Genomic DNA, 27,346 nt, shown 5'->3' on the forward strand with positions numbered 1-27,346 from the left:
CCTTATCTTTATTTCCAGGTTGACTTTTCAGTCATCAAAATCCACAGGTCTTCCACTTCAGCTCAAGAAGGATCACCTTTCCTAGATTTTTACTATCCTCCCCTCCAGAGGCCTTGGATTTGGTGAACGTATTATGGGCATCCATGCTATCTCTACCCTAAGCCTTGAACAAAGCGGATGGCCCAACTGATCTTATTTGACACCAAACATGTGGTGTAAATCCAGGGGACTAGCACAGTTTGTAACAGAGGTGAAGTTTTGTGACATCAGCAATGTTTTTTCCAGGACATAGAGCAGACACCTGCTCTTTGCCTCCTCTTTTGCTTGCTTTTAGCCTCCTGCCTTCAAAACAAGTGCAGTTTGTCTTTGGTAAAGCTGCTTCTCAGAAAGCACTCTTCTCAGTGTGACAGCACAGAACAGGTCAGAAATATGGCTTCCAGTTTTGGTTTGTGGACTGGATTATGACCATGACACTATCCCATATGTGGTTGCAGGATGCTAGTGCCACCCCGTATGCAGTATGCTGCTGTGCCCAGGTACTCTTCTGCCTTGGCTTTTGTTTTGGCAAATAGCTTCCTTTTTCAGGTGAGCATGCAAAGGACTCCCAAGGACTCCCAGTGCAGTTAAACCAGCCATAGCTTTTGACTATGTATCTTGGAGATGCACCAGACAGAAAAGTTTTATTATGGGTGTTTTATATAACTTATCTGTGTTGGTGGTAGAAATAATGAAGTTGAATACCCAAACATGCCATGTCTTGCTAAAGCAATGGAGGAGCTGAGTCAAAGAGATGAGAAAATATAGGATATAGCAATCCAAGACAGAGTAACATTTGTTCCTGGTGAAAAGAGTATGTTGAATGGCATGAAAATGTGATTAGAAGAGGGGAAAAAAAGAATCTATTTAATCTACACGTCTTCTGCATATTCTGAAGTCATTACACTCTTATTTACTGGAAAAGAAAGCACAGTATTGTTGTTAACTTGGTTGTTGCACTAAGAATGGTCTAATAATCTTGTTTCTGGGTATCATGAATGGCATTGTCAGGAGACCAGCACAAAAATGGAAGATTTAAGAGGTCCACTTTTGCAGAATCTTTACTAGTGATGGTAAAAATACAAAAAGAGAAAAAAACTTAATCTGATTTTCTAATCTCAGGTCATATTTTGAGAGATAATGAGAGATTATGTCCCTAGGGGAAAAAGCATCTCTTCTTTTTTTTGTGGGACAATTTTCAGCTGGATACAATTGAGAAGAAATATAATGTAAACATTCACAATGTCATTGTAACTCTGCCCTTTAAAGACTATTCAGACATGAGTGGAGAGCAACATGACTTGAATGTCTCTTTAATTGACTGAGAGAGCTCTAAAAATAGAGATACTGTGAGAAGATTAAACTAGAGGACACAGTTACATGTCTGATCAAAAGCCAACCACAAGCCTGTGCTGTCTTTTCCCATGAGATTCCTCATGTGAGTAAATGAAGCTAAAGGAAAAGTTAGAAGATTAAGTTGGGGAGTATCAAAATTAGTCAAGTCAGTTTTCAAAGGGTGGAAGATCATGACATGTATTCTATGACTTCTCTGTAAAAGGATGAAAACTAAAGCAGTACAATGAGTGTAACAGGCAGAGTGGGGTGGTCTTCTTAGCCAAGGAAAGAAGTCTGAGAAGATGTTTATGTCTGTCATGTTTGAATGTTAGTGTTATGTGCTAGCAAGTACTGAGACTGGGGTCAGCATGAGACTAATTAATGACCTGTCATCCCAGTTGGAGACCTTCTCCACTGATAAGCTCCAAGTCCTTTGCTCTTTCACCACTCTCCTCTTCCAAGTTACAAGACCCAGATGTTTACTGTTAGGAAACTTCTCTCCCCAGCCTAGTGTTTGAAAATGGCTGAAGCAGGCCCCAAAACTAAGAGGAGAGAAAACCCTCTAGAGACCTCAAGTATCTTCCTGGTCTGTTGTGCTCAGCAGTAATCAATCCAGCACATTCTTATTATGCTAATAGCTTCCTGCAGAGTGAGTCATCTTGACATTCAATAGATTGCCCTAGATTTGCTTGTGCTGTGGGAATACCTTTTAATGAAAAATAAAGTTAGTTTTAGTTTAATAGAAAGATGAAAAACTATTTGCTGAGTCTAACAATAACTTAAAAAAAAAAAAAACAAAAAACACACCAAAGAACAATATGTTCTTTTTGTGGCTACTCTGATTTCCAGTGTTTTGTTCAACTGGCAGAAGAAAGTTGCAGTTCATTAAAACTTTTGACACTGTTGTCTCCAAATTGCAACCTCGAACAGAGGATAACACATCATTTTTTTAAAAGCTCTTCTCTCAGTGAATGTAATTATGCCCTTAAGAGTCTGGGTTTTGTGGGGTTTTGTGTTTGTTTGTTTGTGTTTGTTTTTTGTTTGGTTTTTTTTTTTTTTTCACTGACAAATGGAATGGAAAGTAGAACATGAATGACATGAGCAGGATGTGCCAAAAATGTGCTATCAAGAATACAGGGGTTGTATTTGCTCAGGATAATCAAGATGCAAAAAAAGTATTAGTAGCTGCCTCAGAGAGCTATGCAGTTTGTTACTACTTGAAAAGTTTGTTAGCTTGAAAAGCTAACGCGCTTCCCATTATGTAAACTGGAATAATCTTGGCGAGTACTTGGACCATCCTTGCAGATTGTCAGCCGCCAGCGGTGGGGTCGGGGATGGGACCGGACTGGACAGGCGATGGAACGGAGAAATCAACCGGGGGAACAGCGGCTGCAGCTCTGAGCTGGCCAGGGTGCTGACCCGGGATGTTTCGCTGCAGGGTGTGGTCAGCGAAACAACACAGCAGATGACAGTTAAAGACTTACCTGACTGATGCAGAGACACTGAAGCACGTAAGAAGCACAATAAATTGACCAGTTTTCAAACTGGAGAAGGAGGTTGGACTAGATTACCTGAATTATATGATACTAAAATTGAGGGAAGCACCAGGTCAGTGGAAAAAGGCATGTCTTTGTGTGAAATAATTTTGTTCTGTATTGCCTTTCAGTAAGTTTGCAGTTGCCTCAGTGTGCTCAGTTTAACTTGACTTCTAATTGTCAGAGTCTGGTGTAAGAACTACACCACAGAGACCTCAATCTTAGGTTGGGTTTGGTCCCTGAAGGCTAGTCCCTCTGTTTTGCTGTGCTCCCATCAGGGGAGCTGGCCCCAAATGGAGTTTTGTGTAGGTTTGCAACAAATGACACCTTCTATTTGCATTTTTGGAAACCTACACCCTTATATAATGAGATGACACTTTTCCCCATTTTAATTTTATATTACTAAGTGGTTTATTATTGATACAGAAATGTTGTTTATTCAAATCAGATTATGATAAGTTATTCAGACAAGGTCATGAATTACTTTCATGCCTCTAGGTGAAAAAAAAATTGAAGAGTTTTGTTTTCATTACTGGAAAAAATAGTTTATGGAAATTTCACTGATTCTGTAATTGTAGCAGCTTTTTCTCTCTGCCTCCCTGGACTTCTAAGCTTCTGTTTTCATAACCTTTAGACATGACATTGCATGTCATTGCACTTTTGGCTAATTGCTTCCTTGTTTGATAAACATTCCTTGTTAAACAGTTTGGTAGTCACTGTAATCCAGTTATGCTACTAACCACTTTCTTTACTTTTTAGCAAGGTCTTTTAACCTTGGCTCTACATTTCTTCAGAAAGACTTCTCTAAACAGAGATACTGCTCTAAATGAAGACCTATGCCCTTGTTTCATGTGCAGTCCTTAAAATTCTTTCTGTTGTTTTCCTTGCCTATGTTTATTTGTTTTTCAGCTCTTATAGGTCAACTTCTTTTTTTGTTGTTTGTCACATGAGCCAGCTCACATGCCATCTAGTGTTGTGGATAAAAGACAAGCTAAAGATGTAAGATAAAGACTAATGCAGCCTTCTGACCTGACACAAATATAATGGCTCTTTGGAGCTGGGTACATTTACTGATTCCTCAAGCAGATTTTTAATTCTTAGTGCATTTTATATATTTGGTTTGACTGTGTGCTATGGGGAGAAAAAAAAATGTCATAGCTCACTTCTTTGAATTCATGCTATTGTTTCAATCAATTCAGTACTGCATTTAAATGAACACACTCACTCTGTAAGATGATACTGCATGTTGGATTTTTTCAAATGTTTCTGGGCAACCCAATATCATAAGGCTTTTTTATCGAATCACTACCCATAAACTATTCCAAACAGCTTGAGATACCAGAACCCCTAAAATATATCCTAGCTATACTTTCATCTGTATTGTGAAATTTGTCTTAAAGTAGTTAGGAATTTCCTCCATATCTGTAGATAAAGCTTTCTTAAGAGGCTCAATTTTTCTCATTAATAGAGAAGAAAACAAAAAAAGTGTCTGCAAGCATTAAAGAAAGTCAGCAGTTCTTCCATGCTGCCAGAAACCAATCTCAGTGTTTAAACTCTGCTCAAACTCTAATTGCAATTTTCCCAGAAAGATCAGTCCTTGCTAGTTGTCTTTGATGTCTTTTTAACTAGTGAAACTCAATAGATGTCTTTGATTCATTTGAACTATTTAAAGGTAAAGCAAAGGCAAGAATGTTTTTTGATTAGTGGAGCTTTTCCTTGTAGAAGCTCATTGTTTAATATACCAGCTAAATGGAAGTGCTTTTAAGATAGTCTGAAAAGTAAAAGCCAGAGCTTTAAATTTAGGTGTCTGTCACATGATAGCTAAATCCCTATTTTGGTGCCTGTATAAGCTGATTGATTTCCTTTGCTGCAGCTCCTTATTCATATCAGTGGAATCAGAGGGCCTTCAGAAATTCAGAGAGCCATTCCATTGTTTGAGTGTTACAGTCTTTTACAGAAGTAGAATTGGAAGCCCTGTATATTTTTTATGAGCTGAAACTAACCTTATTTATTGCATATACTGTGTGCTACTAATAACATTTTAGAGAACTTTGTTTCTATAGATGGATGAGCTTTTTAATAAATCAACCACATATATGCAGATGAGTCTCCTGACACCTTCTTCCGAGTCCTCCTGCATGCTGTCTTTCCTACCCCCACCCACGTTCAATGCAGGCTGTTGTTGCGTTTCACAAGCATTTATATTCTGCTCATGAGATTGTAGAAACATTCATCTTACATCGGTTCTACAGGGTTAGGGTTGCTCTTGAAATGTTTAGTAGCTGTGCGTTTCATTGTGGATTGATTCTAGCAATACCCTTGTATGTATATGAAACTGCCATGAGAAATCCTTTGTAAATCCTGGTAAATAAGTGAGTAGTACCACTTACTGCACAATAACTGGTCTTGCAAAATTTCCAAACATTTTCTTATCTTTGCTGGCTGTGTGTTGTCCCACACTCTTACTAGAGAATAATTCATCATGAGAGTACATTGTCTACTTTTTACTACACCAGGTATAAATAAGTAGGTACCCTGCAATTTTCCCTAATCTGTTTTGGTTTGTTCCTTTTCTTCCATCCTGAAATTGCTGAGGGAGAAAATACATCAGGTTTGGAGGACTTTGTCACTGAGCAGTCATATTATTTGTTTTCTATCTACATTTCTCTAACTGAAATATAATAGGTAGTTACTGTAACAAAATCTTCTGTGTATAAAAGTAAAAATGTGCCCCTGCACACAGTAACTTCCACAGCTAGGACATCGTATGCTGCAATGGAGGATATTAGTTTAAAGTATATCCTACATTTTTGCAGGCATGCAGAATAACTCATTAAATTCTTGTAAAATAGTAACTACTCTTGTTGTTTAATAGACATGCAGGACATTAAAAAAGTATTTTTCCCCTGTCCTGGGTTCAGCAGTACCAGTTATTTTTCTCCTTCTTAGTAGCTGGTGCAGTGCTGTGGTTTTGACTTTCAGAATGGAACAGCGCTGATAACACCAATGGTTTTAGTTGCTGCTCGGTAATGTTTTCTCTGACCAAGGACTTTCTGAGTCTCATGCTCTGCCAGGGAGGAGGGGAAGCTGGGAGAAACCAGAGATAGGACACCTGACCCAAACTAACCAAAGAGGTATTCCATACCACAGCATGTCATACCCAGTATATAAACTGGGGGCAGTCACCTGGGAGGGCTAGATCACTGCTCAGGTTGGGCTGGGTATCTGTCAGTGGGTTGTATTCTCTTCCCTTGTTATTTCCCTTACCATTATTATTGGTGGCAGCAGCATCGGTTTGTATTATACCTTTGCTACTGGACTGTTCTTATCTCAACCTGTGGGAGTTGCATTCTTCGATTCTCCTCCCCATCCCTCTGGGAGCTGGGGGAGGAAGGGGGTGGAGTGAGCGAGTGGCTGCATGGTTCTGGGTTGCTGGCTGGGCTTAAACCACACCATTCCCGTGAAGTGATGATTTGTGCTTACCCTTCTTTCCGTGAAATGCCTGGTCAAAACTCAAAAATGCTTTGATGCACTTTTTTTTGACTTAAGCTGAGAGCATTGTGTCAGTGCAACCCTGGTGTATACATTTAGATGGGCATAGCTTTTTCTGCTCAGACTTGGAGCAGATTAAGAAAGGAACAAGGAAAGAGTGGAGGATGGACAAACTATTTAAAACCAGCATCTGAAAGTTTGCTGTCTAAGCCCCAAAGATTGTTTAGGGGTTGCTGCTAAGCATTCAGCAGAATGCAGTATCAAAAAACCACTGGAATACCTGGTATGTCCACATGTTTTTCTACCATTGAGTGCAAGAGAATTGGGGGGGGTGTGGGGGGGGTGAATTGCTGCCTAGTGTATAAGTGCTTCACAATGTGAGTATTTGAACCCAAGTCAACTGCAGTCTAAGCAGGAGGGTATTGTGTACCTACCTTCGAGGGTGCTGGCAAGGCTGAGAACCCCACACAATGAATGGTGTTTCCCTCCAAGCTCATCGTGGCATCTGGTGGTGCCAGGAGGTCAGGTGACAAGAAGGTTTTGCTGAGCATTTTTCAGCGAATGGCTGTTGGCAGAGTTTGGTTTGACCTATGAATCAAAGTTTATCCGTCTTACCACACAGAACTGAAAAAGAAAAAAATCAAGTGTGTTGTTAAGTGTATGAGCACGCAGTTAGGGAAGCCAGCGGAGGCAGCTATTTAAAAATTCTGGTCAAGCTGTTTCTTGAGGAATTAGTACAATTATTTCTTTTCATTTTGTAGAGCTTACAGGGAACTGGGTTTCTTCATGGAACAACTAAATGCAGCTGAAGCCATGTAAAGGTTGAAAGCTATAATGTCTTTCAGAATAAGAGACACCCTCTCCGCACCCAATAGGCTGAGTTCCTTTTTTTAGTTAATCATGAAGCAATATTTCTTTTTTTATCATTTTTACTCCGACGTTTGGGGTCCCAGTGCATTGTAAGTCATAAACTTTGGATCCAGAAATTTCCCAAAACTTTGCATTTTCCCACCCATTAATGTCTCTTTTGTCTCATAAGGGAGAATTCTTTTCACATTCCTGGAGCATTCATTGCTTAAAATGTTGTTTATGATACACCATCAATAGTCTGTTTTTTAAAATAAACCATTACAATCTTCAAATATGCATGGTTTAGCTTTGAGGGGGGTTTGGATGTTTGGGTTTTGGTGTGTCGTTTTTTTTCTTTTTTGGTGGTTTGTTTGTTGGTTTGTTTGTTTTTTTTTTTTACTTTTTTAAAATTTTCCTTATAATCCCCACACTGAGCTGGCTGATTCCACTGAATTAAATGCCATAATAGCGATTTGAAATGTTCTTTTAATTCATGGCAAATACTTACAGTGACTTCATGCTGGGTGGAAAGCTATTAGAGATCACACCGTTTTGAAGTTCCTACTTAAAAGTACAGCCTGAGCTAAAAGTGACTGCCAGCTAGTTAGTGGTACTCTGTGTCTTTTGTGAATATGCAGGTATGTTGCAAAGTGTTCCCTCTTCGGTGTGTGGTCGCTCTGAAGTTAATAACCCATGTATTCTTTTGGGTACAAGATTTTTTCCTGCAGCAGCAGAGGAACGTGCTCACTCTCCTAAGTGTTCTTCTACATTCCTGTGTCCGCATAGAAATATTTCATGAGATATTAATCTCAAGAAAAAGTAATACTGCCTGAAATACATATTTGTGAGGAGCACAAAGTTTACATGAGCTTGTATGTTTAATTCCACTTCAATCCTTGATAAAGACACAGCTGTCGTGACTGAGACATCCTTGTATGGTCTTACAGAGAAGCTTGCCCCACTTGGACCACTTTTGTATAAGAAATGAGCTTCAGATTTCAGTATTTCTTAGTTGGCAGTGCATCTGGGCAGCAAAGAAACTAGTAAAAATAATAAATACAGAAAATAAGGTAGCTGGAGGTCCATGGTAGGATCTCTTTCTTGTCTCCTAGAGGGATTTCATAGTAACCATCAGAGTTTATTCTTGTGGCAATTGCTTTGTAATCAAATATTGAGGTTTGGTAGTATGAGAATGTGAAAAATCATACCTGGCTTATTTATTAATATTCATAATTATCATACACATGATCATAATTATTGTACACATGCTGCAGCATGTGCCAGGGTGCTACATGCCTGGGATCAGCCTGGAAAGGGCTTAATTCTGAACTGTTCCACAAAAGGACTGTAAGTATGCTTATATCTATCCCTCTGTTTTGTGAAAGCATTACCATACAGGCAAGGTTTTTGGCTTGCTTCTTGCTTAAAATATCACACATTATTTCATATATTAGTAAACTATAGAGAATTATATACAAGTTATAGCTAGCACACACATTTAGCAACTCTCAGTGGAACATACATTCTGGTTCTGAGAGATTTTGCACATTGAACCTATAACTTTCCACAGCTTCACTAATGTGCTTTTGTAATGCAGGTTTGTAAGGACACTAAACAATTTAGGAATTACATGGAATTTGGTAAATCTGCCAGTAAAGTATCAATATGGTTTCTTGGTATGCTCAAATTCATGTATGTTCCAGCCCACAACATTTGCTCAAGATTTATGATACAGAAAAGATTTTCTCCCTTTCCAGCCCTCAAGACACTTTCATTCTCATCCACGTTTCTTCTGTTTCTGTATACAAAAGTAAATTCTAAATTATTGTTAATATTTTAGATGCATTTCAAACTCTGTACAGTTATTTTAATTGGTAGCTACGAACAGAAAGGCCAGGTTGAAAATAAATAGGTTTATATATAAAATGTATGAAAAGTTCGCACATGTGAGACCTATTAGATAACAGTGCACCCAATTTTAAAGGAAATGCTCCTGAAAAAGTCCATCTTTTATTAAAAAAGTTTTTACAGAAGAAAAACGCTAAACCTAAGCATTTTTTTCTTTTTAAGTGAAAGCAGGTATTCTTCTGATAAAATAACAATTACTTCTAAAGGATAGAATTAAGATTGTCATTTGTCTCCCTGTGGTGGTGTAGTGTAGGAGACGGGCTGAAAAGCCCTCTCTTTCAGTAGGAGCAGCTCCTCCCGTCCTCTCTGATGTTCGCTGCTGTCAAGTTAATTCTTGCTCTGGCTCCCGTACAAGGACTCACAGCCACCCTCCACATTCCCCTATAGAGAATACCCTGTCCCCGACAGTGATGTTTTTTGGAGCCAGTTGCTGTCAAGCTGTCATGTCTTGACAGCTCTGTAGGAGGAACAAAAGGCCCATCAGACCGGTGATGGTTTGTAAACAATGAAGAAGGAGTGTTCTCTACCCTGCCATGTCTGACAGCGTAAAAAGCTGAGGCCAGTTGCCTATGGTTGACACATAGAGAGCTAACCTTTAACCTATCAGCTGCATCCTACACATAGAGAGCTAACCTTTAACGTATCAGCTGCATCCTAAAGGTGCAAGAAAATATTTTGTTAAGACCAGAATCTGGCTTCTCATTAACTCTCAGGGTTTTGCTGGCTCCTTAAGAAAATCAGTTGAACAACGCCCTTCTCATCAGGATTCTGCCTTCTCAAAAGGGACAGTAAAACCACAGCATTTCTTGCAAATTCAGGATGGTTATTAAAAAAAAATAAATCTATTCTAATTTATGTTCTCAGTGTTTTCAATGTTTTTGACATCTTCAGCATTAAATCAGGCAGAATATTGTAATTTTTCCCAGTAAGAACTTGGCTGCTGATTAATGTCTTTGGCAGAGAGTGGGCAAAAATTAATGCATTAGCAATGTAACAATAAAATCAAAGCAAATTAGAGTAGCATTATCTAAAATAAATTGTATTTTGTTAGTACTATGTAATGTTCTTTTAACTGATGACAATGATTTATTTCTGCTGAGATGAATGATGAAATTAATCAGTGAATTGCTGGATAGATGCTTTGTTAAATTAGTCCCATATTCAACTGAGAGTCTTAATTGCTTTGTGTGCTTACTTGTCATTAAATTTGCAGGGGTGTGTGAAGGTTCCTTTCTTTACATGAATATGAACTGGAACATCTTCATTGATTATCAGTAGATTTTCATTGTTTTAAACCAGGGAAAATGAAACAATGGGGCCTTTCCATCTTTGTTTTTGTTTGGAGATGCCTTTTAAAAACCCCCTTATTAAATCGTTTTTGAAATTATTTGATAATTACTTTTTACGGGAATTTACCCTGCTTATTCCCAGTGTGCAAGGTGGTTTTAGTTAATAGTACTTGTGTATTCTGGGGTAATGATTGCTTAAAAAAACGGGGATGAGTTGGTCTTTATTTTTACTTTTTCTCTGTTCCACTAGGTAAACTGCTGGCCTGCTTTTTTTTTTTTTTTCTAGGCCACCCACAAGACTCCAGCTGCTTGTTAAAATTTTATGAATGAAGAAAAGAACAAATGTGTTGACGAAAATAAGAGTTTCAGGAAGCTAATATTAATGGAAATGTGTTTGCTACAACTTCATAGCCCAAAGGCAGCATTTGTTAGCCCACCTTATAATTCTAAGGAGAAAAACAACTGAGCTTTTTTGTGAGCATTTAGCATAGATGACAGCTGGGTCCCCACAATGTGAGAACTTATATGCGGTTAGCTATGAACTGACAGTTTGCCTAGCAAAGAGTTACACTGTGGGAGGTAAAAAAGGAAAGCATGAGGTTTTTGTAAGTCCTGTGAAACATATTTTGCTGGTAATAGAAACCTAGAAGCAAACTTGGGTTTACTATATAGTATTATCTCTAAATAGCATCATCATCTTAGAAGTCTAGCACTTTCAATTGAAAATTGCCTTACTGAAATTACAAGGAATGCCCAAGTCTGTTTTACAAATAAGTGCAACCAGTTTAGTTCTGGAGGAAGTTGTAACATTCTTCTAATCCTTCAACCCCAACATAACATTCAAAAAATCTGAAGGCAGATCACCCACACTATGAAGATAGCATAAGATCACTTGGTATGAGGAAACAAATCATTATTGGAGCCCATCTTTGATGCTTTTTTACCCTTACAAGGGTAAAATAACTCTAGGTTTTGATAATAAGTTAAATATTAAATTCAACCTTAAATCCACAGTGCATATGATGACAAGCCAGCTGTGGGAACAGCTAGAGGATGCAGGGAAACACCTTAAAGGCCCAGGAGTGATGTGAAAAACCAGTAAGAAGCTGAGTAATTCTGCTGCATTTTAGGACTGGAGCTACCTTTAGGTAAACTGTGTTGCGATTTTGTTTTTTTTGCACCTCCAATTCTGGCAGCCCAAAGAAAGGAATGAGCTGAATGCCTATGGGAGGAAGTCACAGAATGAAGCCAGCAGCATTTTAGCTTTGAAGAGCCTCTAAGTGCCTTTATCTGTGCTGTCTGTCCCATTAGCATCCTTTGGATGGGGGAGAGGAGGGAAGTGTGCCATCGCAGGAACATCCTGCACCAAAGAGGGAAAAGATAAATGACTTTCGTAGGGAGAAAAAGGAGCAATACGTTTTGTAGTTGCTTGTGGACAGCAGTTGAGTTTCACTTGTGTGATTTGTGTATGACCAGGCAGTTTTTTTGGATGAAGAGACTCAGGGCAGAGTTCATTAAATACCCCTGCAGTCCCAGCAATAATATAGATCTGTGATTTAAATGTTTGAAGAAAAATCATGTGCAAGATAACAAATGCAGGTTTCTCCCAGGTCATCCTAAGCAATTGCTCTCCATTAAGCTCAAAGGAGCTGAAATCCCACCAAGCAGCAGCAGCACTTAATCCTTAGGCCTCTATGACACCCCCCTCCACCCCCTCACCCCCCCTACCCCCCCGGCCTCATTATGGTGCTGGGACCAGGTCATTTGCCTAAAAATGTCTGTAGAAAGTCTGTAAGTATGGTCTTCTGGAAAATGTATCCATTGAACATTTAAAGGTAAATGGTGGCGTGTAGATTCTGTCTGATGTCTGTACCATGTTGTGAACTTTACAGGGCTTTTCTGAGTGAGGCGTAAGTGTCTGTGGCCTCTTGTGGATATGCTGGCTTTTTACAGAAAACTGCTTTCAGCCTCATTTTCCTCCTATGTCCACAGAGTGAGTGGATTTCTTTGCAGGTTAGACAGAGGGGCACTACTGTGTTGATTTTATCTGCCTCTTTTACTTCCCTTTGGCTCCCCCAAATCACCCTGGCAGCCCTGATCTTGTTCTTTTGTTTCTTGGACTCTCTGGAGGAGTTTCAAAGCTTCACATCACACCACGACAGAAACAAAAGTATGTACGCAAATGACAACTAATAATATTATCTTTGAACATAACAGGATATAAGCCTCCGTTGAAGGACAGCAGGTCATGTCAAACAATCTCAAAGGCTGCTTGCAAGTCAGAGAATTTTGAAGCATTTAGTAGCTCCTAAATGTTTATTTGGGGACATCTAAAGCCACTCAAGATGTACTAAAGCTACAGACTTTATGGGACAGTGTCCACAACTCTTAAAAGTGAGGCTTAATAACTGCTGCCTTTGTCTGTGATTTGTCACAGTCTTGCCTTTATATAACTAGCTCCCTTAGATGGAGCTTTGATATAACTTGAATAAGAAAGGTACTGTTATTTATAAGATGTATCTCTTCTACACTTCCTCTGATTCCCATCCCTCCCTTCCCCATCCTTTACTGAGTATCTGAGCTCTCATTTGGTCAGGGTCACCCCAGAGATGAGATGTCCTTTAAACCTCAAGATATGCTCCTAGTTCAATAACTGTGTAAATTAAAAACTGTTCTTGAGAAGGCAGATGCAGAACAAGAGTGCAGCTGCATACTTAGTATTGCACTGCCATGTTGTCACTTACTGGGCTCCTAACGGTGGCTGGGCTTCAGGAAACTAAAATTTGTTTTTCTGCATATCTTAATCCAGAGTTAGAAAAATGCTTTAATATTTTTCATTAGAAAGGAGGTTGTGGCTTTATACTGGCTGAATGGAACTTAGTTTGCTGAGAAAAGAAGATAAATAAATCTAAAGAAGTAAGACAGTAGAGATAATTCCTAACAAATACAATTTATGCTATAATGCGGGATCTGTTTCTGGACCATGTACACTATTACAGTGCTTGATGCATACATGATGCAATGTCAGACATTGTTCTGTACATGCAAGTGAGGACAAGTGATGCCATCATTCTACCTTCTCCTCCTGGAGAGGATAATTCTTTTGTGGTGGTGCATCCTGTTGCTGTGGCATCTGCATTCTTGGAGACCTGTGTAGTAAATTCTGTCTCTACTGCAAAGTCAGGTTTTGACAGGGTTGATACATAAAAAAATCCTATACAATTTTTTACATTAAGAGAATATTAACTCTTATATTGTAAAAAAAATCCATTCTGTAGCTAAATTGCACTGCTTTAAATTCATGTGTATTTTCACCATCTTTTTGTTTTTTAGATGTTGGGCTGCATTATGTGCTGTTTAAATGACTGTCCTGATATCACTAAAAGTGAATGACTTGGGGCTAACAGGAACATGTCCCACCTGTAATTTTGGGATCCTCTGGAATGAAGACAACTACACAGATCTAATTTATTACTGCATAGGCTAGCGTGACAATTTGACCTTGTTCTTTTATGCCCTGCTAAGCAGCTACAAGAGTTCCTTAGTTAAAATGGTCTCTTTCTAATTTTAATTTATCCTGTGTCTGGGCAGCTGAGCGTTTAAGGAGTTGCTGTCAAGCTCTAAATATCTTTGCCTAAGGCTTCACAGTGACCTATCCCAGCAAAACAACCACAGAGATAGCCAGGGTGACTCCGGATTCCCAGTGCCCTTCTGTCAACACCTCATTCCCTGTTCCTTCCTTCCTTCCTTCCTTTCCCAGTGCTTTTTGTGTATCAGCTCAGGAAGGTCATTTTCATGGAACTTTTTTTTTTAAATTCCTTTTTTTTTTCCTTTTTTCTTTTTTCCTGTTGTCTTATTTCCCCTGTGTCCTTGCAGCTTGGCTAGCAGGCTCACTCTGCGTGGCTTGGTCAGTATCTATCTCATGACCTTAGGCAGTTTTGGTTTAGCAGAAATGTTATTTTCTGTATCACGTCTGTTGTGTCCTGCTTTAGGGAGTGGGGATAAGACCTGTCCTACATCTACTTACCAGCTAATTTCTGTACTTTGTTTTTTCCCTAGCTCCTAATTCTCCCTTTTCTTTCCTCACTTTGAGCCCTGCCAGCTCCCCGGCTTCTCCAGGAGCAGCTGCTACAAAGATGTGTGTGTTCTCTGTCAAACTGGTCCTTGTTTTGTGTTGCTAGGCTACTCCCTTCCAGCTGCCACTGAAGAAATGCTCTGTGGTGGGAAATGGTGGGATCCTGAAAAAGAGCGGCTGCGGAAAACAAATAGATCAAGCAGATTTTGTGATGCGGTAAGACAGAAACCTGAATGACACATTGTCTCCCTTTCCCCCTGTTAAATCTTGGACTTTTCAAAGCTATTCAGTTGTGATTAATCAGTTATAATTTGCTTTGTTTTCCTGCCCCCTTTGCAGGATGCTTTACGCAAGTGATTTGGGTCAAAGTGTGAGGAGAGGCAAAAAAGAGTTTTGACTGGCTTCTGTAAATGGGTGTGTAGAGTGAGGGGACTGTCTGCATATGTGTGGGTTCAGGTTTTGGCAGGTTGTGCAGTGTGATAAACAGATACTGAGTAGATGCTATTCTCTTTTAATTATGCAGCATTAGGCACGGTCTCATCCTGCCACTCATCCTGTGCTCTGTCTTCTGCAACTCTAAATGCCACCATAGGCATCAGTAGGTACTGAATTACAGGGAAAAGCTTAACGACATGAGCTGGAGCAAGCTCTTATGTTTTCTTCCCTCAAGATTGACTTCTGGATGGCTGATTGAGGAAAGGCCAAACCTTTCCTCCTTTCCTTGATGCAGAATTTTTGGAATTCCTCACATTGCCTTTCCCTCCAGCCTTCCTGAATTTATAAGAACCTGTCAGGATGGATGCTGAAGCAGCTGCTGCTTTCGTGATTGAATTTGACACCTTCTATGTCTGCATTCTGTAAGGAAGAAAGGCAGAAATTAGTTCTTTCCTGTTAAACATGAACAAGGGAGAAACTGGAGGAGTGCTCCCAAAGAGATTGTGAAATGGGGTTTCTTTAGGGTTTGAGAGGGTTACATAATGAACACCCACTTTAGTGGGTCTCCTTGTGAGATCCCAATGGCTTATTATAAAGCCATAAAAGTTTTCTGCAAACTAATCAGTGTTATTGTGATTTCAGGTTTGCAACTCAAAGACACAAAATGCCTTCAGTGTTAAAGCAAAGGAATACAACAAACTAAAGGCAAAAGGAAATGTATACTTGGAGCATTTACAGAAGAGAAGATGTAAGGCACAGGGGGAGAGAGGCAGTGTGTTGATTGCCATTACTGCAAAACTCCTTGGGTGTTCCACAGACTAAATATAAGAAACTGCAGGGTATATACCATGGCAATATTATCTAGATGCAATGGAAAATTGGAATGCTGCAGGAGCAATCAGTTACAAAAACAATAGAAACTTTTTTATTTAGAAAAACCTAAACAAACCCATCAGTTGTTGCAGCCTGATCAGAAAAATCCTTTTCTTTCCAGGCAGGGTAGAGCAACCATTACCATAAGTGCAGAACTTTTTTTGAACTGGAAATAAGTGATAGGGAGAATCCTGCAAAAATCCCAGTAGCTGCCTGCAGGCTGTATTGTATCAGTGATGTGCAGTCATATTTATGGAAAAAGTTTCAGTTCTTTTCGGTCACAACTAAGGCACTACTGGGAGAATATATTTTTATAACAGGTGGAAGACAGGATTTGGTTGATCTTTTCTAAAGCTGATTTTGATAATCTGAGAGCTGAGAGAGAAGGAGCACAGCAGTCACTTGCATAACATATTTCACAAAAAAAATTTAAAATTGTGTAACATCTTGAAAATATTTCTGCAGTGCAAAATGTCATGCCAGGTATTGCCCTTGTTCTTTCCTTCAGTTCAAGGAAGGACTTGGTTTTATGACTTCACTTGAGTGTGCTTCCATGACCTTTGTCATATGACTGCAGCCATCGTCTTTGATCTGTTGTCGTCACCAGGATTAATTAATGAGTTTAAACTCATCTTGTTGCTGAGACTTTTCTACAAATACAGTTGTACTAACATAGAGATCAAAAGAGCAGCAGTTTTCAGGCCCTAAGGCATAGCACACTGCATATGCAATGAAAAAGACGCATAGCATTTGGTCTATGATTCTATGTGTTTAGGTAGCGTAGTTATAATAGGCTGATATCTGGCTAGTTTTAATTCTGATATCTGGATAGTTTTCAAGTTAGTAAACTTTATTTCTAAGAAAATAAATTTATTTTTCCCCTCCCTTTATGCTAATGATTATTTTGAGGGAGAAATGTTGGGTACTAAACCCTAAGCAATGTTTTTGTCTGTATTTTGACAGAAGAGCCACATTTTTCTTGTCATTAGATTTTGAAGAACTATTTCTACATCTCACAGTTCTCCCTTTCCTCCAACCACTTTCCATGGCTCTGCTGCTGTTTGCTTGTCTCCCAAAGAGGTGGAGAGAAGGCACTTTGGGGTTTGTAGAGAAGTAAACATGGCTTTCAGCTGCCTTATGCAGTTACTGTCTTGACATTGGCCAAGGTGTCACAAAGGAAAATAAAATGAGTGTTTGCAATTACATATTAAATTTGTATTAGTCCCTAGTGTTTAGTATATGATAATATTCAAAAATAGTCACACAGCACCTACCAAGCTCACATGCATCAGCCAAGTTGCCTAGATTCTCTGCACCTGCGGGGAAATGGGCTTCTGTCTGGACCAAACCCAGAAGAGCCATTTCTGCCTGGTGGGGGTCGAAGGGTATCTTTCATTTTACTGTTGCAGCTGTTCCTACCTATGAGTTGGAAGGTCTCAGATGTGAAAAAGACAGGGCCACTCTGCCTCTGGATGACTTTTTTTTCCCCACTTGAAGGCTGTGTCTAAGTCATATTGTTCTTCTATATGGCAGACCAATATGTTCCAGTCTTCTGTTTAGGCTCGTGTTAAAAATGCTGTCCTGAAATGCCTGATGCTTCCTTCTTTTCTGTATGTTCACATGCTTACTCCTGAGTACCAGATGCAAGAGTAAGATAACAAAAAAGAAATTTCTTAGGATGAGTCTTTTGTTTCTTGGTGTGTTCCTCACCTGCACAACACTTGGCACTCTGCTGACCTGTTCAGGAAAACAGTCTGAAGATTGAAGAAGTTTCTGTCAACCGTCTGATTTCTTGCAGTTTCCTCTGGATACTCAGGCCATTTGTTAATGTTTCATGCAGACAAGGTGGGAATGAGACTTAGGAATTAGATGTGTTTAAATAATGCATCTGAGACTGGCCTGTGAAAGAAATTTAATTATTGAGATGTTAGGGTAATAAGAACTAGGGAGAATTCTTGGTCCTTCACAGTGTTTTCAAATACACTTCAACTAGAATTGGCTTCTTACAAGCTTGCCTATGAGTTTGTGTTTATTCAAATCCGAAGGCATTATACTGTAATCTGCCAGAGGTCATTTATACCATCTTTGTTCTCTGATGCATAACACCTATATATCTTGCTTCACAAATATTTGTTTGACTTGCCATTGAAAACTGCTGCTGAGAGTTTCTACAACCTCTTCAAATAGTATTAATTGCCTTAAATTAATTTGTATGCTACCCAGTGCAGGTAGCAACTTATTGCTTTTATTTTATTATATTTTATTTTATTCAAACCTTTCTTGATTTTTAAGGTTTTATCATTCTTTTTGTCTAGGAATTAAATTTCCCTTGTGGTTCTAGCCTTTCTTGCCCCCCTTTTTATTCCCCCTTATCAGAGTTTGCATTTTCTGAGACCTATTATTTGGATTCCTGTTTTCTGGCTTCTTTTTAAGTTATCTAGCTTCTCTTAAGCTGTGGTAAATCAAGCTAGAAGCTGCTTCCCAACTGAAATCTCAACGCATTGTGCACATCTTAACCAATGTAGTCATGTGAAGAAGATAATATTCCTGGAAATGTTAATTTTTTTCTTGTTGAATATGTTTGAATACATCTATGTTCCATATAGATGGGGCTTTGTTGTCCTTCTTGGCATTTCCTGATGATGAGAATTTAAGAATATGGTTTTGAGAGCTGGTATTTGTATGCAAATACATGCAGATGTAGCATGACAGTGGTTTTTTCTTTAGGGAGTCTGGATGTTTTGCATTAACAAAAATAGCAGAGAGTAGTCTGTGTGCACACTAGTGCCCTCTCCCTTGGATGCTGCACAAAACCAAAACACATGAAATTGCAGCCAAGACTTTGCACCCTCGATTGTTGAGTAGATTTCTCCTGACTGTAATTTACGGAGCAGTGCATAGGCTTGAGTACTGTTTGAATGCATTTTCATCTTTATCTGCTGCAGCTTCCTCCTTTTCCTAGGCCTTTACTACAGTACATTTAGGACTTCATTTTTTTGAGTCTTGGCTCTACTTTCCAAAGTAAATTTGCTCAGTCACTTTTGCTTTATTACATTATCACCCTGCCCACCAGAGCAAGACTGTGAGATGCACATATTTAAATAGCCACTTAATTGTTTTCTCTGTGTTTTCTTGGTAAATTCTGTATGCTGAAGATACCCCACAGTCTAATATTAAAAAAGACAGTTGCCTGTTTTTTGCAAGATGTGTAATCTTAAAATAACAGAGTGGTAATAGTCTGGAGCCTGATACTGGTAAATAACACAGAATAGAGTGAAAAACAGGACTTTAAAATCATTTTTTGATAAAAAAAAGTCTTTTCTGTAGATAATGATGGCTTCTTCCACAGCCTTTCGGCCCGTCAGAAATGCCAAGTTTGTGTCTTTACTTGGTAGTTACATAAGGTTGTCTCTGCAAAAGGTATTATTTCTGCATTTTCTAACAATCTACTACAAAACTGACCTATTGTGCTTATAGTTGTGAAACAGTAGGGAGCACCTGTAGTGTAGTCTCATATTTATACAGCACCTTCATGTTTTCTGACAGCCTGCTTTCTTTAATAAAAAACAACAAACCCCACACCTGCAAACTTGCAGATTAAAAAAGACTGAGGCTGAAGCCTGTCAATCCTGAATGCCATTTAAAATCTTGACTGTCTTTCTGTGCACAGGTGCAACCTTCCTCCTCTATCCAGTGAATACAGCAAGGATGTTGGATTGAAAACACAGCTGGTGACTGCAAATCCCAGTATAATTCAGAAAAGGTAGAGAGCACGTTGTTCCTTCTCTGGTCGGGGAAACAAAAAGAAAAATGCTTCATCTGTGTTATGGGTGTTAGTGCATCAGAGTTGTGTTCTTAATGATCTTCTGGACCTGGAAAATGATCTAGAAACTATGGCATAGGCAGTAGTTTGGCATTGGGTGAAATATACGAGACTAACCCCTGAACCTTTTACTGTTTGCAGGGAAACTTAGGGAAGCTGGCTTTTACAGAGTTATTTTGATTATCAGGCTCCCCTCAGTCCTTCCAGCTCCCTCCATTTACTGGGCGCTGGGCATGTGCCAGAGGTGCTTTGGCTGCTTCCAAGCCAGGCATGTATTGGTGAGTGGCCCAAACTACTCTGCAGATCAGGTCAGTTGGCTGCTGCATCTCACAGCAAATGAAGATATTAATTTGGGTTTCTCTTTGCTTCACCACTGATAACTTCAGGGTCCTTGCTGTCTTTGTATTGTTTGATACTGACTTATGGGTACAGAAGTGTCTAGGGTGGAACCGATCAGCAGGTTGTTATCTTACAAGCCTTACTTTCCTGAGAAACTGGGACAAAATCTTGTTGTTTGAGTTGGTTGGAATTTTCCAAATGTCAGTAGCTGATAAGAAAATGGAAGGGGAGTCAATGCTATCTCTCTGATTTTGACTTCTTGAATTTTAATTGCTATGTTATTTGTGTATCACCCAGACTGACGTAGGCTGTTCTCAGTCAGAACAAGATCTGGTAGTAACCTGCCATGTTCACTGAAAAGCACAGAGGGAAAAAAGGCATAAACCGAGGGGATGAACAGAAAATGATTAGGCATAAAGGAATGTACAATGCAGCTACTGGGAGGTGAAGGATTGTGAAAAGAAGCAAAGCAGGGAAATAAAATGGGTAATAGAAAGCCAGGTGTTTTAAAAAGAAGAAAGGCACAGACTTGGAAATGGATGTTTGATGGTATTTAAATGTAATATTTTTCCTCTCTATCACAAATTGAAGGGTTCTCTAGTTCTGTGTGTGATAAAGATGACAGTCTTTGGCAGAGTAGAAAAGAGAGGGTGATCAAGAGCGAAATGGAGTAGTAATCAGCTTCAAGAGCTGATTCCAGGCAGAGAGTGTCTGAATAGGAGAAGGCAGAGAAGTGCTTGTGGGATGAGATTGAAGACAATCAAGCAGAATTAGGAGAGGATGACACCAGGTGCCAGGCAAGAAAGAGCTGCTCAGGGCAGTGGACCTGAAGATGGGGAATCTGAAAACACTGTGGGATTGTAGATGGCTAATGAGGTTGATTTAAAAAGTGTTATTTGTTGGCCAGAATACCCCATCAAGGAAAGCAGATTAGTTTGGCCATGGCATTTTTAATAAAACGGAGCAGTGTGAAACATGAAGCTTCCAAAGTACTTTGCAGCTGTCAAGGCAAAGGGTTGTTAAACTCATGGATATCTATTTTGCACACACCCCCCAACAAGGCAAAGGGTTGTTAAACTCATGGATATCTATTTTGCACACACCCCCCAACAAGGCCTAGCATGGAACGCTCACTGTACTTACTATTTTTGAACAGAAGAGGAAAAGAGTTTTTAGGGATATTACAGGGAGACTGAGAAGTTACGCTAGAGAGACTGTGGAGTTATCCAGCAAGAAGGAAGGGAAGGAGTGAACAGATGGTTGAAGAAGCAGATGGAGAGAGTGAGATGCTATTTTGTGAGAAGGGGATATCACAAGGAGGAGTTGGGGGGTGGGGGGGGCGGAGGGAAATGGAAAAAGAGATAGGTAGGAAGGGATAGGTGAAGGGAACGCGATTGTGGGCAATGTCAGTTTTCAAAGTGAGTGGACGATAAATGGGATGCAAGACCATTGAGAAAGTAAGGTGGGGTGTATATGCCTGTGAATTGATTAGGAGGAGATCTGCAGCCAGTGACTGAGAAAGGCACAGAGAAACATTCATACTGCTGAAAATTGGCAGAAGCCTCTTCTGAGGCTTGGAGCTCTTGAGAGATCTGGCACTTTGCTTCCTCTGCCTTGTCAGGAAGCATTTTAGTGTTTTTTTTTTTTTTTTAATAATATTTTACTGATGTTTCCTGTATGCTGTCCAAACTCATTATTTTACTTCCTGTGCGTTAAGTTAGAGTTGGAAAAAAAAAAGTTAAATCTTGGAAGTTAAAATAGAAAAAAAGACTGCTACTCTGTAAACAAATAATCAATTTCTATGGAAAGAAGCTTTTTAAGGAATTAAGCTTGCTTGTAAGCCCAGACTTCCATGTAATTCAAGGACATTTAGATTGGTGACTGATATTTATCTCTTTCTATGCTATAAGTTAACTAGCTTCACATAATGTTATTATTCATTATCATTCTTCCCTTCTCCCTTTGTCCTTACTTTGAGTAGATTGATATTGATGAGGCTTGACATCTCAATTATCTCTCAAGTGTGTTAAGGCAGATTTAGTGAATTGGTTCTGCAACACCATTCATGGCTTCTAAAAGATTTATCCTTACCAGATAATTGATGGTGAGGCATATTGGATAAGACAAAGTTTTCATACCAGGGATGTAAAGACAATTTTCTGTGTTGTTCTAAACCCAGAATTATTGCCTTTAGAAAACAAAATTGTTGGTGGTAATTACTACAGAGTGATTACCTGAGCTACCACCATTTCCCTCTAGGCTTAGCCTTAGGATGGGAGACTCAAGATTTTCATCTGGGAGTACATTGACTTTAGAGATAGTTTCTAAACACTGTTTTTTGGAAAACATAGAGATCAAGTTCTTACTTTGTTTTAAGCAGGAAATGTGACACTGCAGGTAGTACAGCTTTCACTTGTAAAATACTGTGCTTAGTTGTCATTTGGATTTGAAAAATAAGGAGGAATTTCCTACCATAACTTTGCTTCTTATAATACAGGAATACTGAAAATTTATGTGTTATGATAGAAATTTCCGCAGCTGATCAGGAGGATGCATGATGACTGCCCCAGTTGTTTTTCATTTTGTATTTGTTTTTGTCTGAAATATTTCATGGACATCTCCCATCAGTTGCTGTTGGAACTCACTCAGTCCTCTGAGCCGGTGTAAAACTCATTTTTTCACTTTGCATTCAAAGCTTACTTCTCTGTCAATCCCTGGTTTGAGATTGCAGTTGGGATTGAAATGCTACATAAAGTTATTCTTTGGGCTGCTGTGACCTCTCCCACCCTCTACCCTTCAACACTGTTGAGGGATTGCAAAAAGCTTCCTATCTTTGATGTTTCTGTTTCATCCCCCTACCACCCTAGTCAGCTTGGCCTTATCTGTATGGAACCACTTTGTAGGCAGAAGGTTATTCTCTATTTGTTCTGGGTTTTATTTTCTTCGTGATGTACCTACAGCCGTTCTTAGGCTCTGGGAAAAATCAGCCAGGTTATGCCATTTTCAGTGATTGTTTCTATATTCTGAATATGTCTATAGCTATGGAGAGGGACTAGTCAGTGGATCGCACATGAATATACCAATAATTAGGTAGTGGTTATTTTTGACCAATGGCATAAGGTTTTTGACTAAGAAATTTAAAGAGTTACTGTTTGGGATGCAGATATTATGTGTTTCTGAAGTCACTGGCTCTCGGCTGTTTCAGAGAAGCAAATTCTAGCAATTTCTTACTATCTTCAGCAGCTTTTGCAAATGTCATATGATAATACTCTTTTCTCTAAACTTTTAATTAAATCTGTAAGTAAATGCCGTTTGCAGCAATCTTCCTTTCCAGTTGCCATTTCTGCTTACTCAGTCTAATCCATGCACATATATATCACCATTAATGTAGATATAATAGTCCAAATAGTTGGTTTTCCAGCATTCATCAAGTTTCCAATTGACTGATGTCTGTTGATATTCTATTTCAGTAGTTGTGTAGGTGTTTCTGACTGGTGTAGAAGTAATGTTATTAGAAAATGGCATGATGCCTGTGGTAGTTTTCCTTATTCCCCATAATTCAGCATCAGTATTACTGATAGAAGCCCCTAAGGTCTGTAACACGCACTTCCCAACACTGTCTTGAGATGTAATCTGATAATTGCTTGAGTTGCATGAAGCTTTTCCCACTTCTCCTTTCAGGGTGCTGTATTTTCTCAGCACTGATGGTGCTGGAAGGAAGACATGTACTTTGGGGAGAGCATAAATTCACTTGGATGAAGGCCAGGTCATCCGTGTATGTGTTTAGGGCTTTGGAAGTTACTTTAATTAGATTAATTATGAACATTTCTGTGACATACCTGTGCTGTTATGGACAGGGTGGGGGTTGATCCATATTTTTGCTACCCTGGGATTTCTACTAGAGCATGCCCTGTTGCTTTGAATATAGAAATAAGCAAAGGGTTAGCTGAGGTGGATGTGGAGATGTGGATATTTTTATTCAGTTTTTTTATAGTAGAGTCTCTCAACTGTTGTATAACATTGCCAATGGAAATAGCATGACTGGAACTTAAATAACCAGATGTAGAATCAGTCATTACACTTTGCAGCTCAGCATGAACTTGCACCAGTGAATGTGAACCTTTTTTTTTCAGTATATTAGTTTGCTTTTTTGATTTCTGCAATATTTGACTAGTTTTTGCTGCACCACATTTCCTGCACTAAAGCAAAATGAAGGAATAAATCTAAAGGCTAACAAATTCAATGATTCTGCTTCCGAGCTTTGAAATGTCAGTTAAATATTGCTGCTGTTTATCAGGTTCCCACAAAATTTGAGTGGGATTAAATTTGCTTTCCAGTTCTTCTTGCATCTTGGAGGCAGTTAATAATCTTTCCTGGATTCAGTCCTGAAGAAATCTTTGAATCCAGTTGATTTAAGCTGTTAAGAATAAAAAGATGGAACTGAGGCAATTATTTAATCTGATAAAAGCTTCCTTAATCTTTAAACAAATATGCAATATTAAGCTGGTTGCTGACACTCATGAAAATGAGTGGTACACAAGATTTCCTTATGATTATATCTCCAAGTAAAAAGTCAATTCCTAGGTAGTTCCATTTTAATTTGGTACAAAAGATAGAAAAAGAAAGAAAGAAAAAACTCCCAAAACCCGAAAACCAAAACCAACTCACCCATAGAGTAAGTTATTGAAGGAAAACACTGCTTGCTCATCTTGTGCTTTCTTTAAGAGTCAGATGATGAGAATATCTTTTATTGTTAAGTCATTTAATCATCAGATTTTACATATTTCACAGAGGTTCTTATTTCATTCTTGCTATCTGAATATCTCTCAGATTATTTCATTGAGAAGTACTCCAAAATGATAAGAACAATTGTTTCCATTCACATTGCAAAACTGTCCTTTTCTGTTTCTTTGCAAAAGCCTGTGAGCATTCATGCCAACAGGAAAGGGATAAAATTACTGGGAAGCACTTCCTTAGGGGCAATGTATACGGAGGTTGCATGAAGCCCCATTTGTTGATAATCATTATTTTGTCTTGTCTAATACAAAGTTATTTTAAAAGTCTTAAATTTATTAACAACTGAAGCCTCGGTTTCTTTCTGTGAGGAGCATCTTTTTTTGTCCTCCCTTGAATATAAAAGGAAGTGAAAGTGCAGTGATGGGGAACACTTGTCAGTGGTACTACCAGGGTAAAGACAAAGCCACAAAAAAAAAAGATTCAGACTTTCTTATCAGCTCTTGTGATTTATTAGCTGATGAACAGAATTGGGGAATTGTAATGGTCTCTTGTGATTGATTAGGACAGTTTGATGCTTTTATAGCCGTGATTTGACCCCATTTAATTTGATGGCTTTTTTTCTCTTATCCACCTCTTCTCTCTTTATTTCCAGTGTGGACAGGTTTATAATCTATTTTAGAGTAAGAAAAGTATATAGAAGACTTTAAAGAAATGCTAATCTATTTTGTATTTTCCTCTGCTTTTTATAGATGAGATTTAGATGATTTTTTTCTTTGAAAAGTTGCTGAGTTTGGCTGCAAAGTCATACATTCACAGGTATAATCAAAATCTAAACTAAACAGAATGCTACCCAGAAATCAAATGTAGAGTCCTCCAAGTGGGGAAGGATATGTGAAAAACTGTGGGAATTGCTGGTTAGGTGGCATTTGTGCTGAAACGATGATGTGGTGTTAGGTCAGTAACTCATCATGGATAGCAATGCCCTACTATTCAGATAGTAGGAAATGCTCTGTTGGGTTATCTAAATAAGTGTAATACATGAAGAGATATATTTAAGCTCAGCTACAGCCTCAGCTTGGGTACTCTGTTTTAGCCCCATGTGTTCAGAAAAGTCCTCACATCCCAACCCTGGAGGGTCAATTGCAAAGTTCATTGAAGAGCAGGAAGGATCTATGAAGCCTAAGCCCCAAGGAATGGACTGTTGAATCTAGTGTCTCAAAATGTACTGGTGGCTTCAAAGAGACATGTAAGTGACGGTTGATGAGATGAGAAAAAATGGGCTGAAATTGTGGGTTACATAAATGAGAATGAGAGAGAAAGTTATTTAATCTGGTAGGAGAGAAGAAGGGGGAAGGAAAGACTGTGAGGAGAGCTGCAACAGTTTCCTGGGTGTACAGTTACCTAAGGTGATGGGGGTGAGGGCAATACCTCATCAATAAAAGCAATTGCTAGATATTAGGAAGAACTTTACAGAGAACTTCTATAAAAATCGCCATGTTACAGTAATTTAAAGGGCTAATTAATAAGGGAATGAAATGGAAAATTATAAATTAAATATCGTTAAGTCATAACTTGATGCTTTCATTTAAATAAAATTAAATATTTCATTAGTAATTATCATAAAGCAAAGATAAAAGTTACCAAGATTAAAATACTCCATTTGGATTTCTGGCTGAAATGTCCTCTATTTTCAGTTGTAATGTGTATTTATTGTAGAATTGGAGAGGGCTAGGATGCATTATCTTACACGCACATTTGTATGTCTCCTGCCTTAAAGTGGGATTTTGATGATAATCATAGTTACCTCTATTTTGAATGGCATTTTAATTGCAAATCGTTGCCTTACCAAAATCACCAGTGCTTGCCCATATGGGCTGATATTCATTAACACATTGTCTCACACTTTTTAATTTTCTTGGCAAGCCATTGCAGGAAGACTTGCTTTTTGCTTTAGTTTCTCTTCCCCCCCCCGCCCTGCTGGTGTCTTTTTCAAACCACTGTCTTGAAGAGTCTTCCAGCAGTACCAAATAGAAAGACAACCAGCTGTCTGATTTTCCATTCTTAGGTTTGTGAAATGGGAAAGCTATATATGTCCTTGAGCAAATAACGTTTTTAATTAAGGTGCTGGGGATTTTTTATCCTTACATTGCTGTAGTAGGACTTGATAGGAGGGCTTCTAAATCCTGCTGCCAATATGTGGAATAACATACCCAAGTACCTCATGTTTAAGTATGTGAGTAAAATCTTCAAAGTGAGTGAAATAACTCATATGTATTTTGCTGGATCAAGCAGTTTAGTGTCTTATGAGAGACGCATCTTTTTTCAGAGTATCATATCCAAAGATTTTTAGCACCTAATCCATGTTTAAGTAATTAATCTTTCTTTGCAGTCTTTGACTTTGCAGTCTTTGACTGCAAAGAAACCTAGATTTTTCTATGACTATCCCATTGCTTGTTTTTTTTTTCAGATATTGATTGGAAAGCAAATAGATATATTTTTCCCTTCTTTTTTTAAAATGAAGGTACAAGCCACCCTACAGTCTGAAAGACTGCAGATAATGAGAACACAGAAAAATACAACTTCTCTGCAGTCTGTCAGATTGTGACATACCACTTTTTGT

At 38.7% G+C, this 27,346-nt stretch overlaps 1 protein-coding gene across 3 annotated transcripts in view; it reads left to right on the forward strand.

The window, feature by feature from the left end:
- Window positions 1-27,346, forward strand: part of ST8SIA1 (ST8 alpha-N-acetyl-neuraminide alpha-2,8-sialyltransferase 1) — a 126,438-nt gene that overhangs the window by 52,954 nt on the left and 46,138 nt on the right. For all 3 annotated transcript variants that reach the window (XM_061353729.1, XM_061353730.1, XM_061353731.1), the window contains exons 3-4: window positions 14,626-14,735; window positions 19,498-19,590. In XM_061353729.1, the coding sequence (XP_061209713.1) occupies window positions 14,626-14,735; window positions 19,498-19,590 (203 nt within the window). The remainder of the gene's footprint in view (window positions 1-14,625; window positions 14,736-19,497; window positions 19,591-27,346) is intronic.

Source organism: Neopsephotus bourkii, unplaced genomic scaffold, assembly GCF_033783945.1.
Source record: "Neopsephotus bourkii isolate Nb327-2 ecotype Australia unplaced genomic scaffold, CSIRO-AGI_Nbou_v1 NB_690, whole genome shotgun sequence".
NCBI lineage: Eukaryota > Metazoa > Chordata > Aves > Psittaciformes > Psittacidae > Neopsephotus > Neopsephotus bourkii.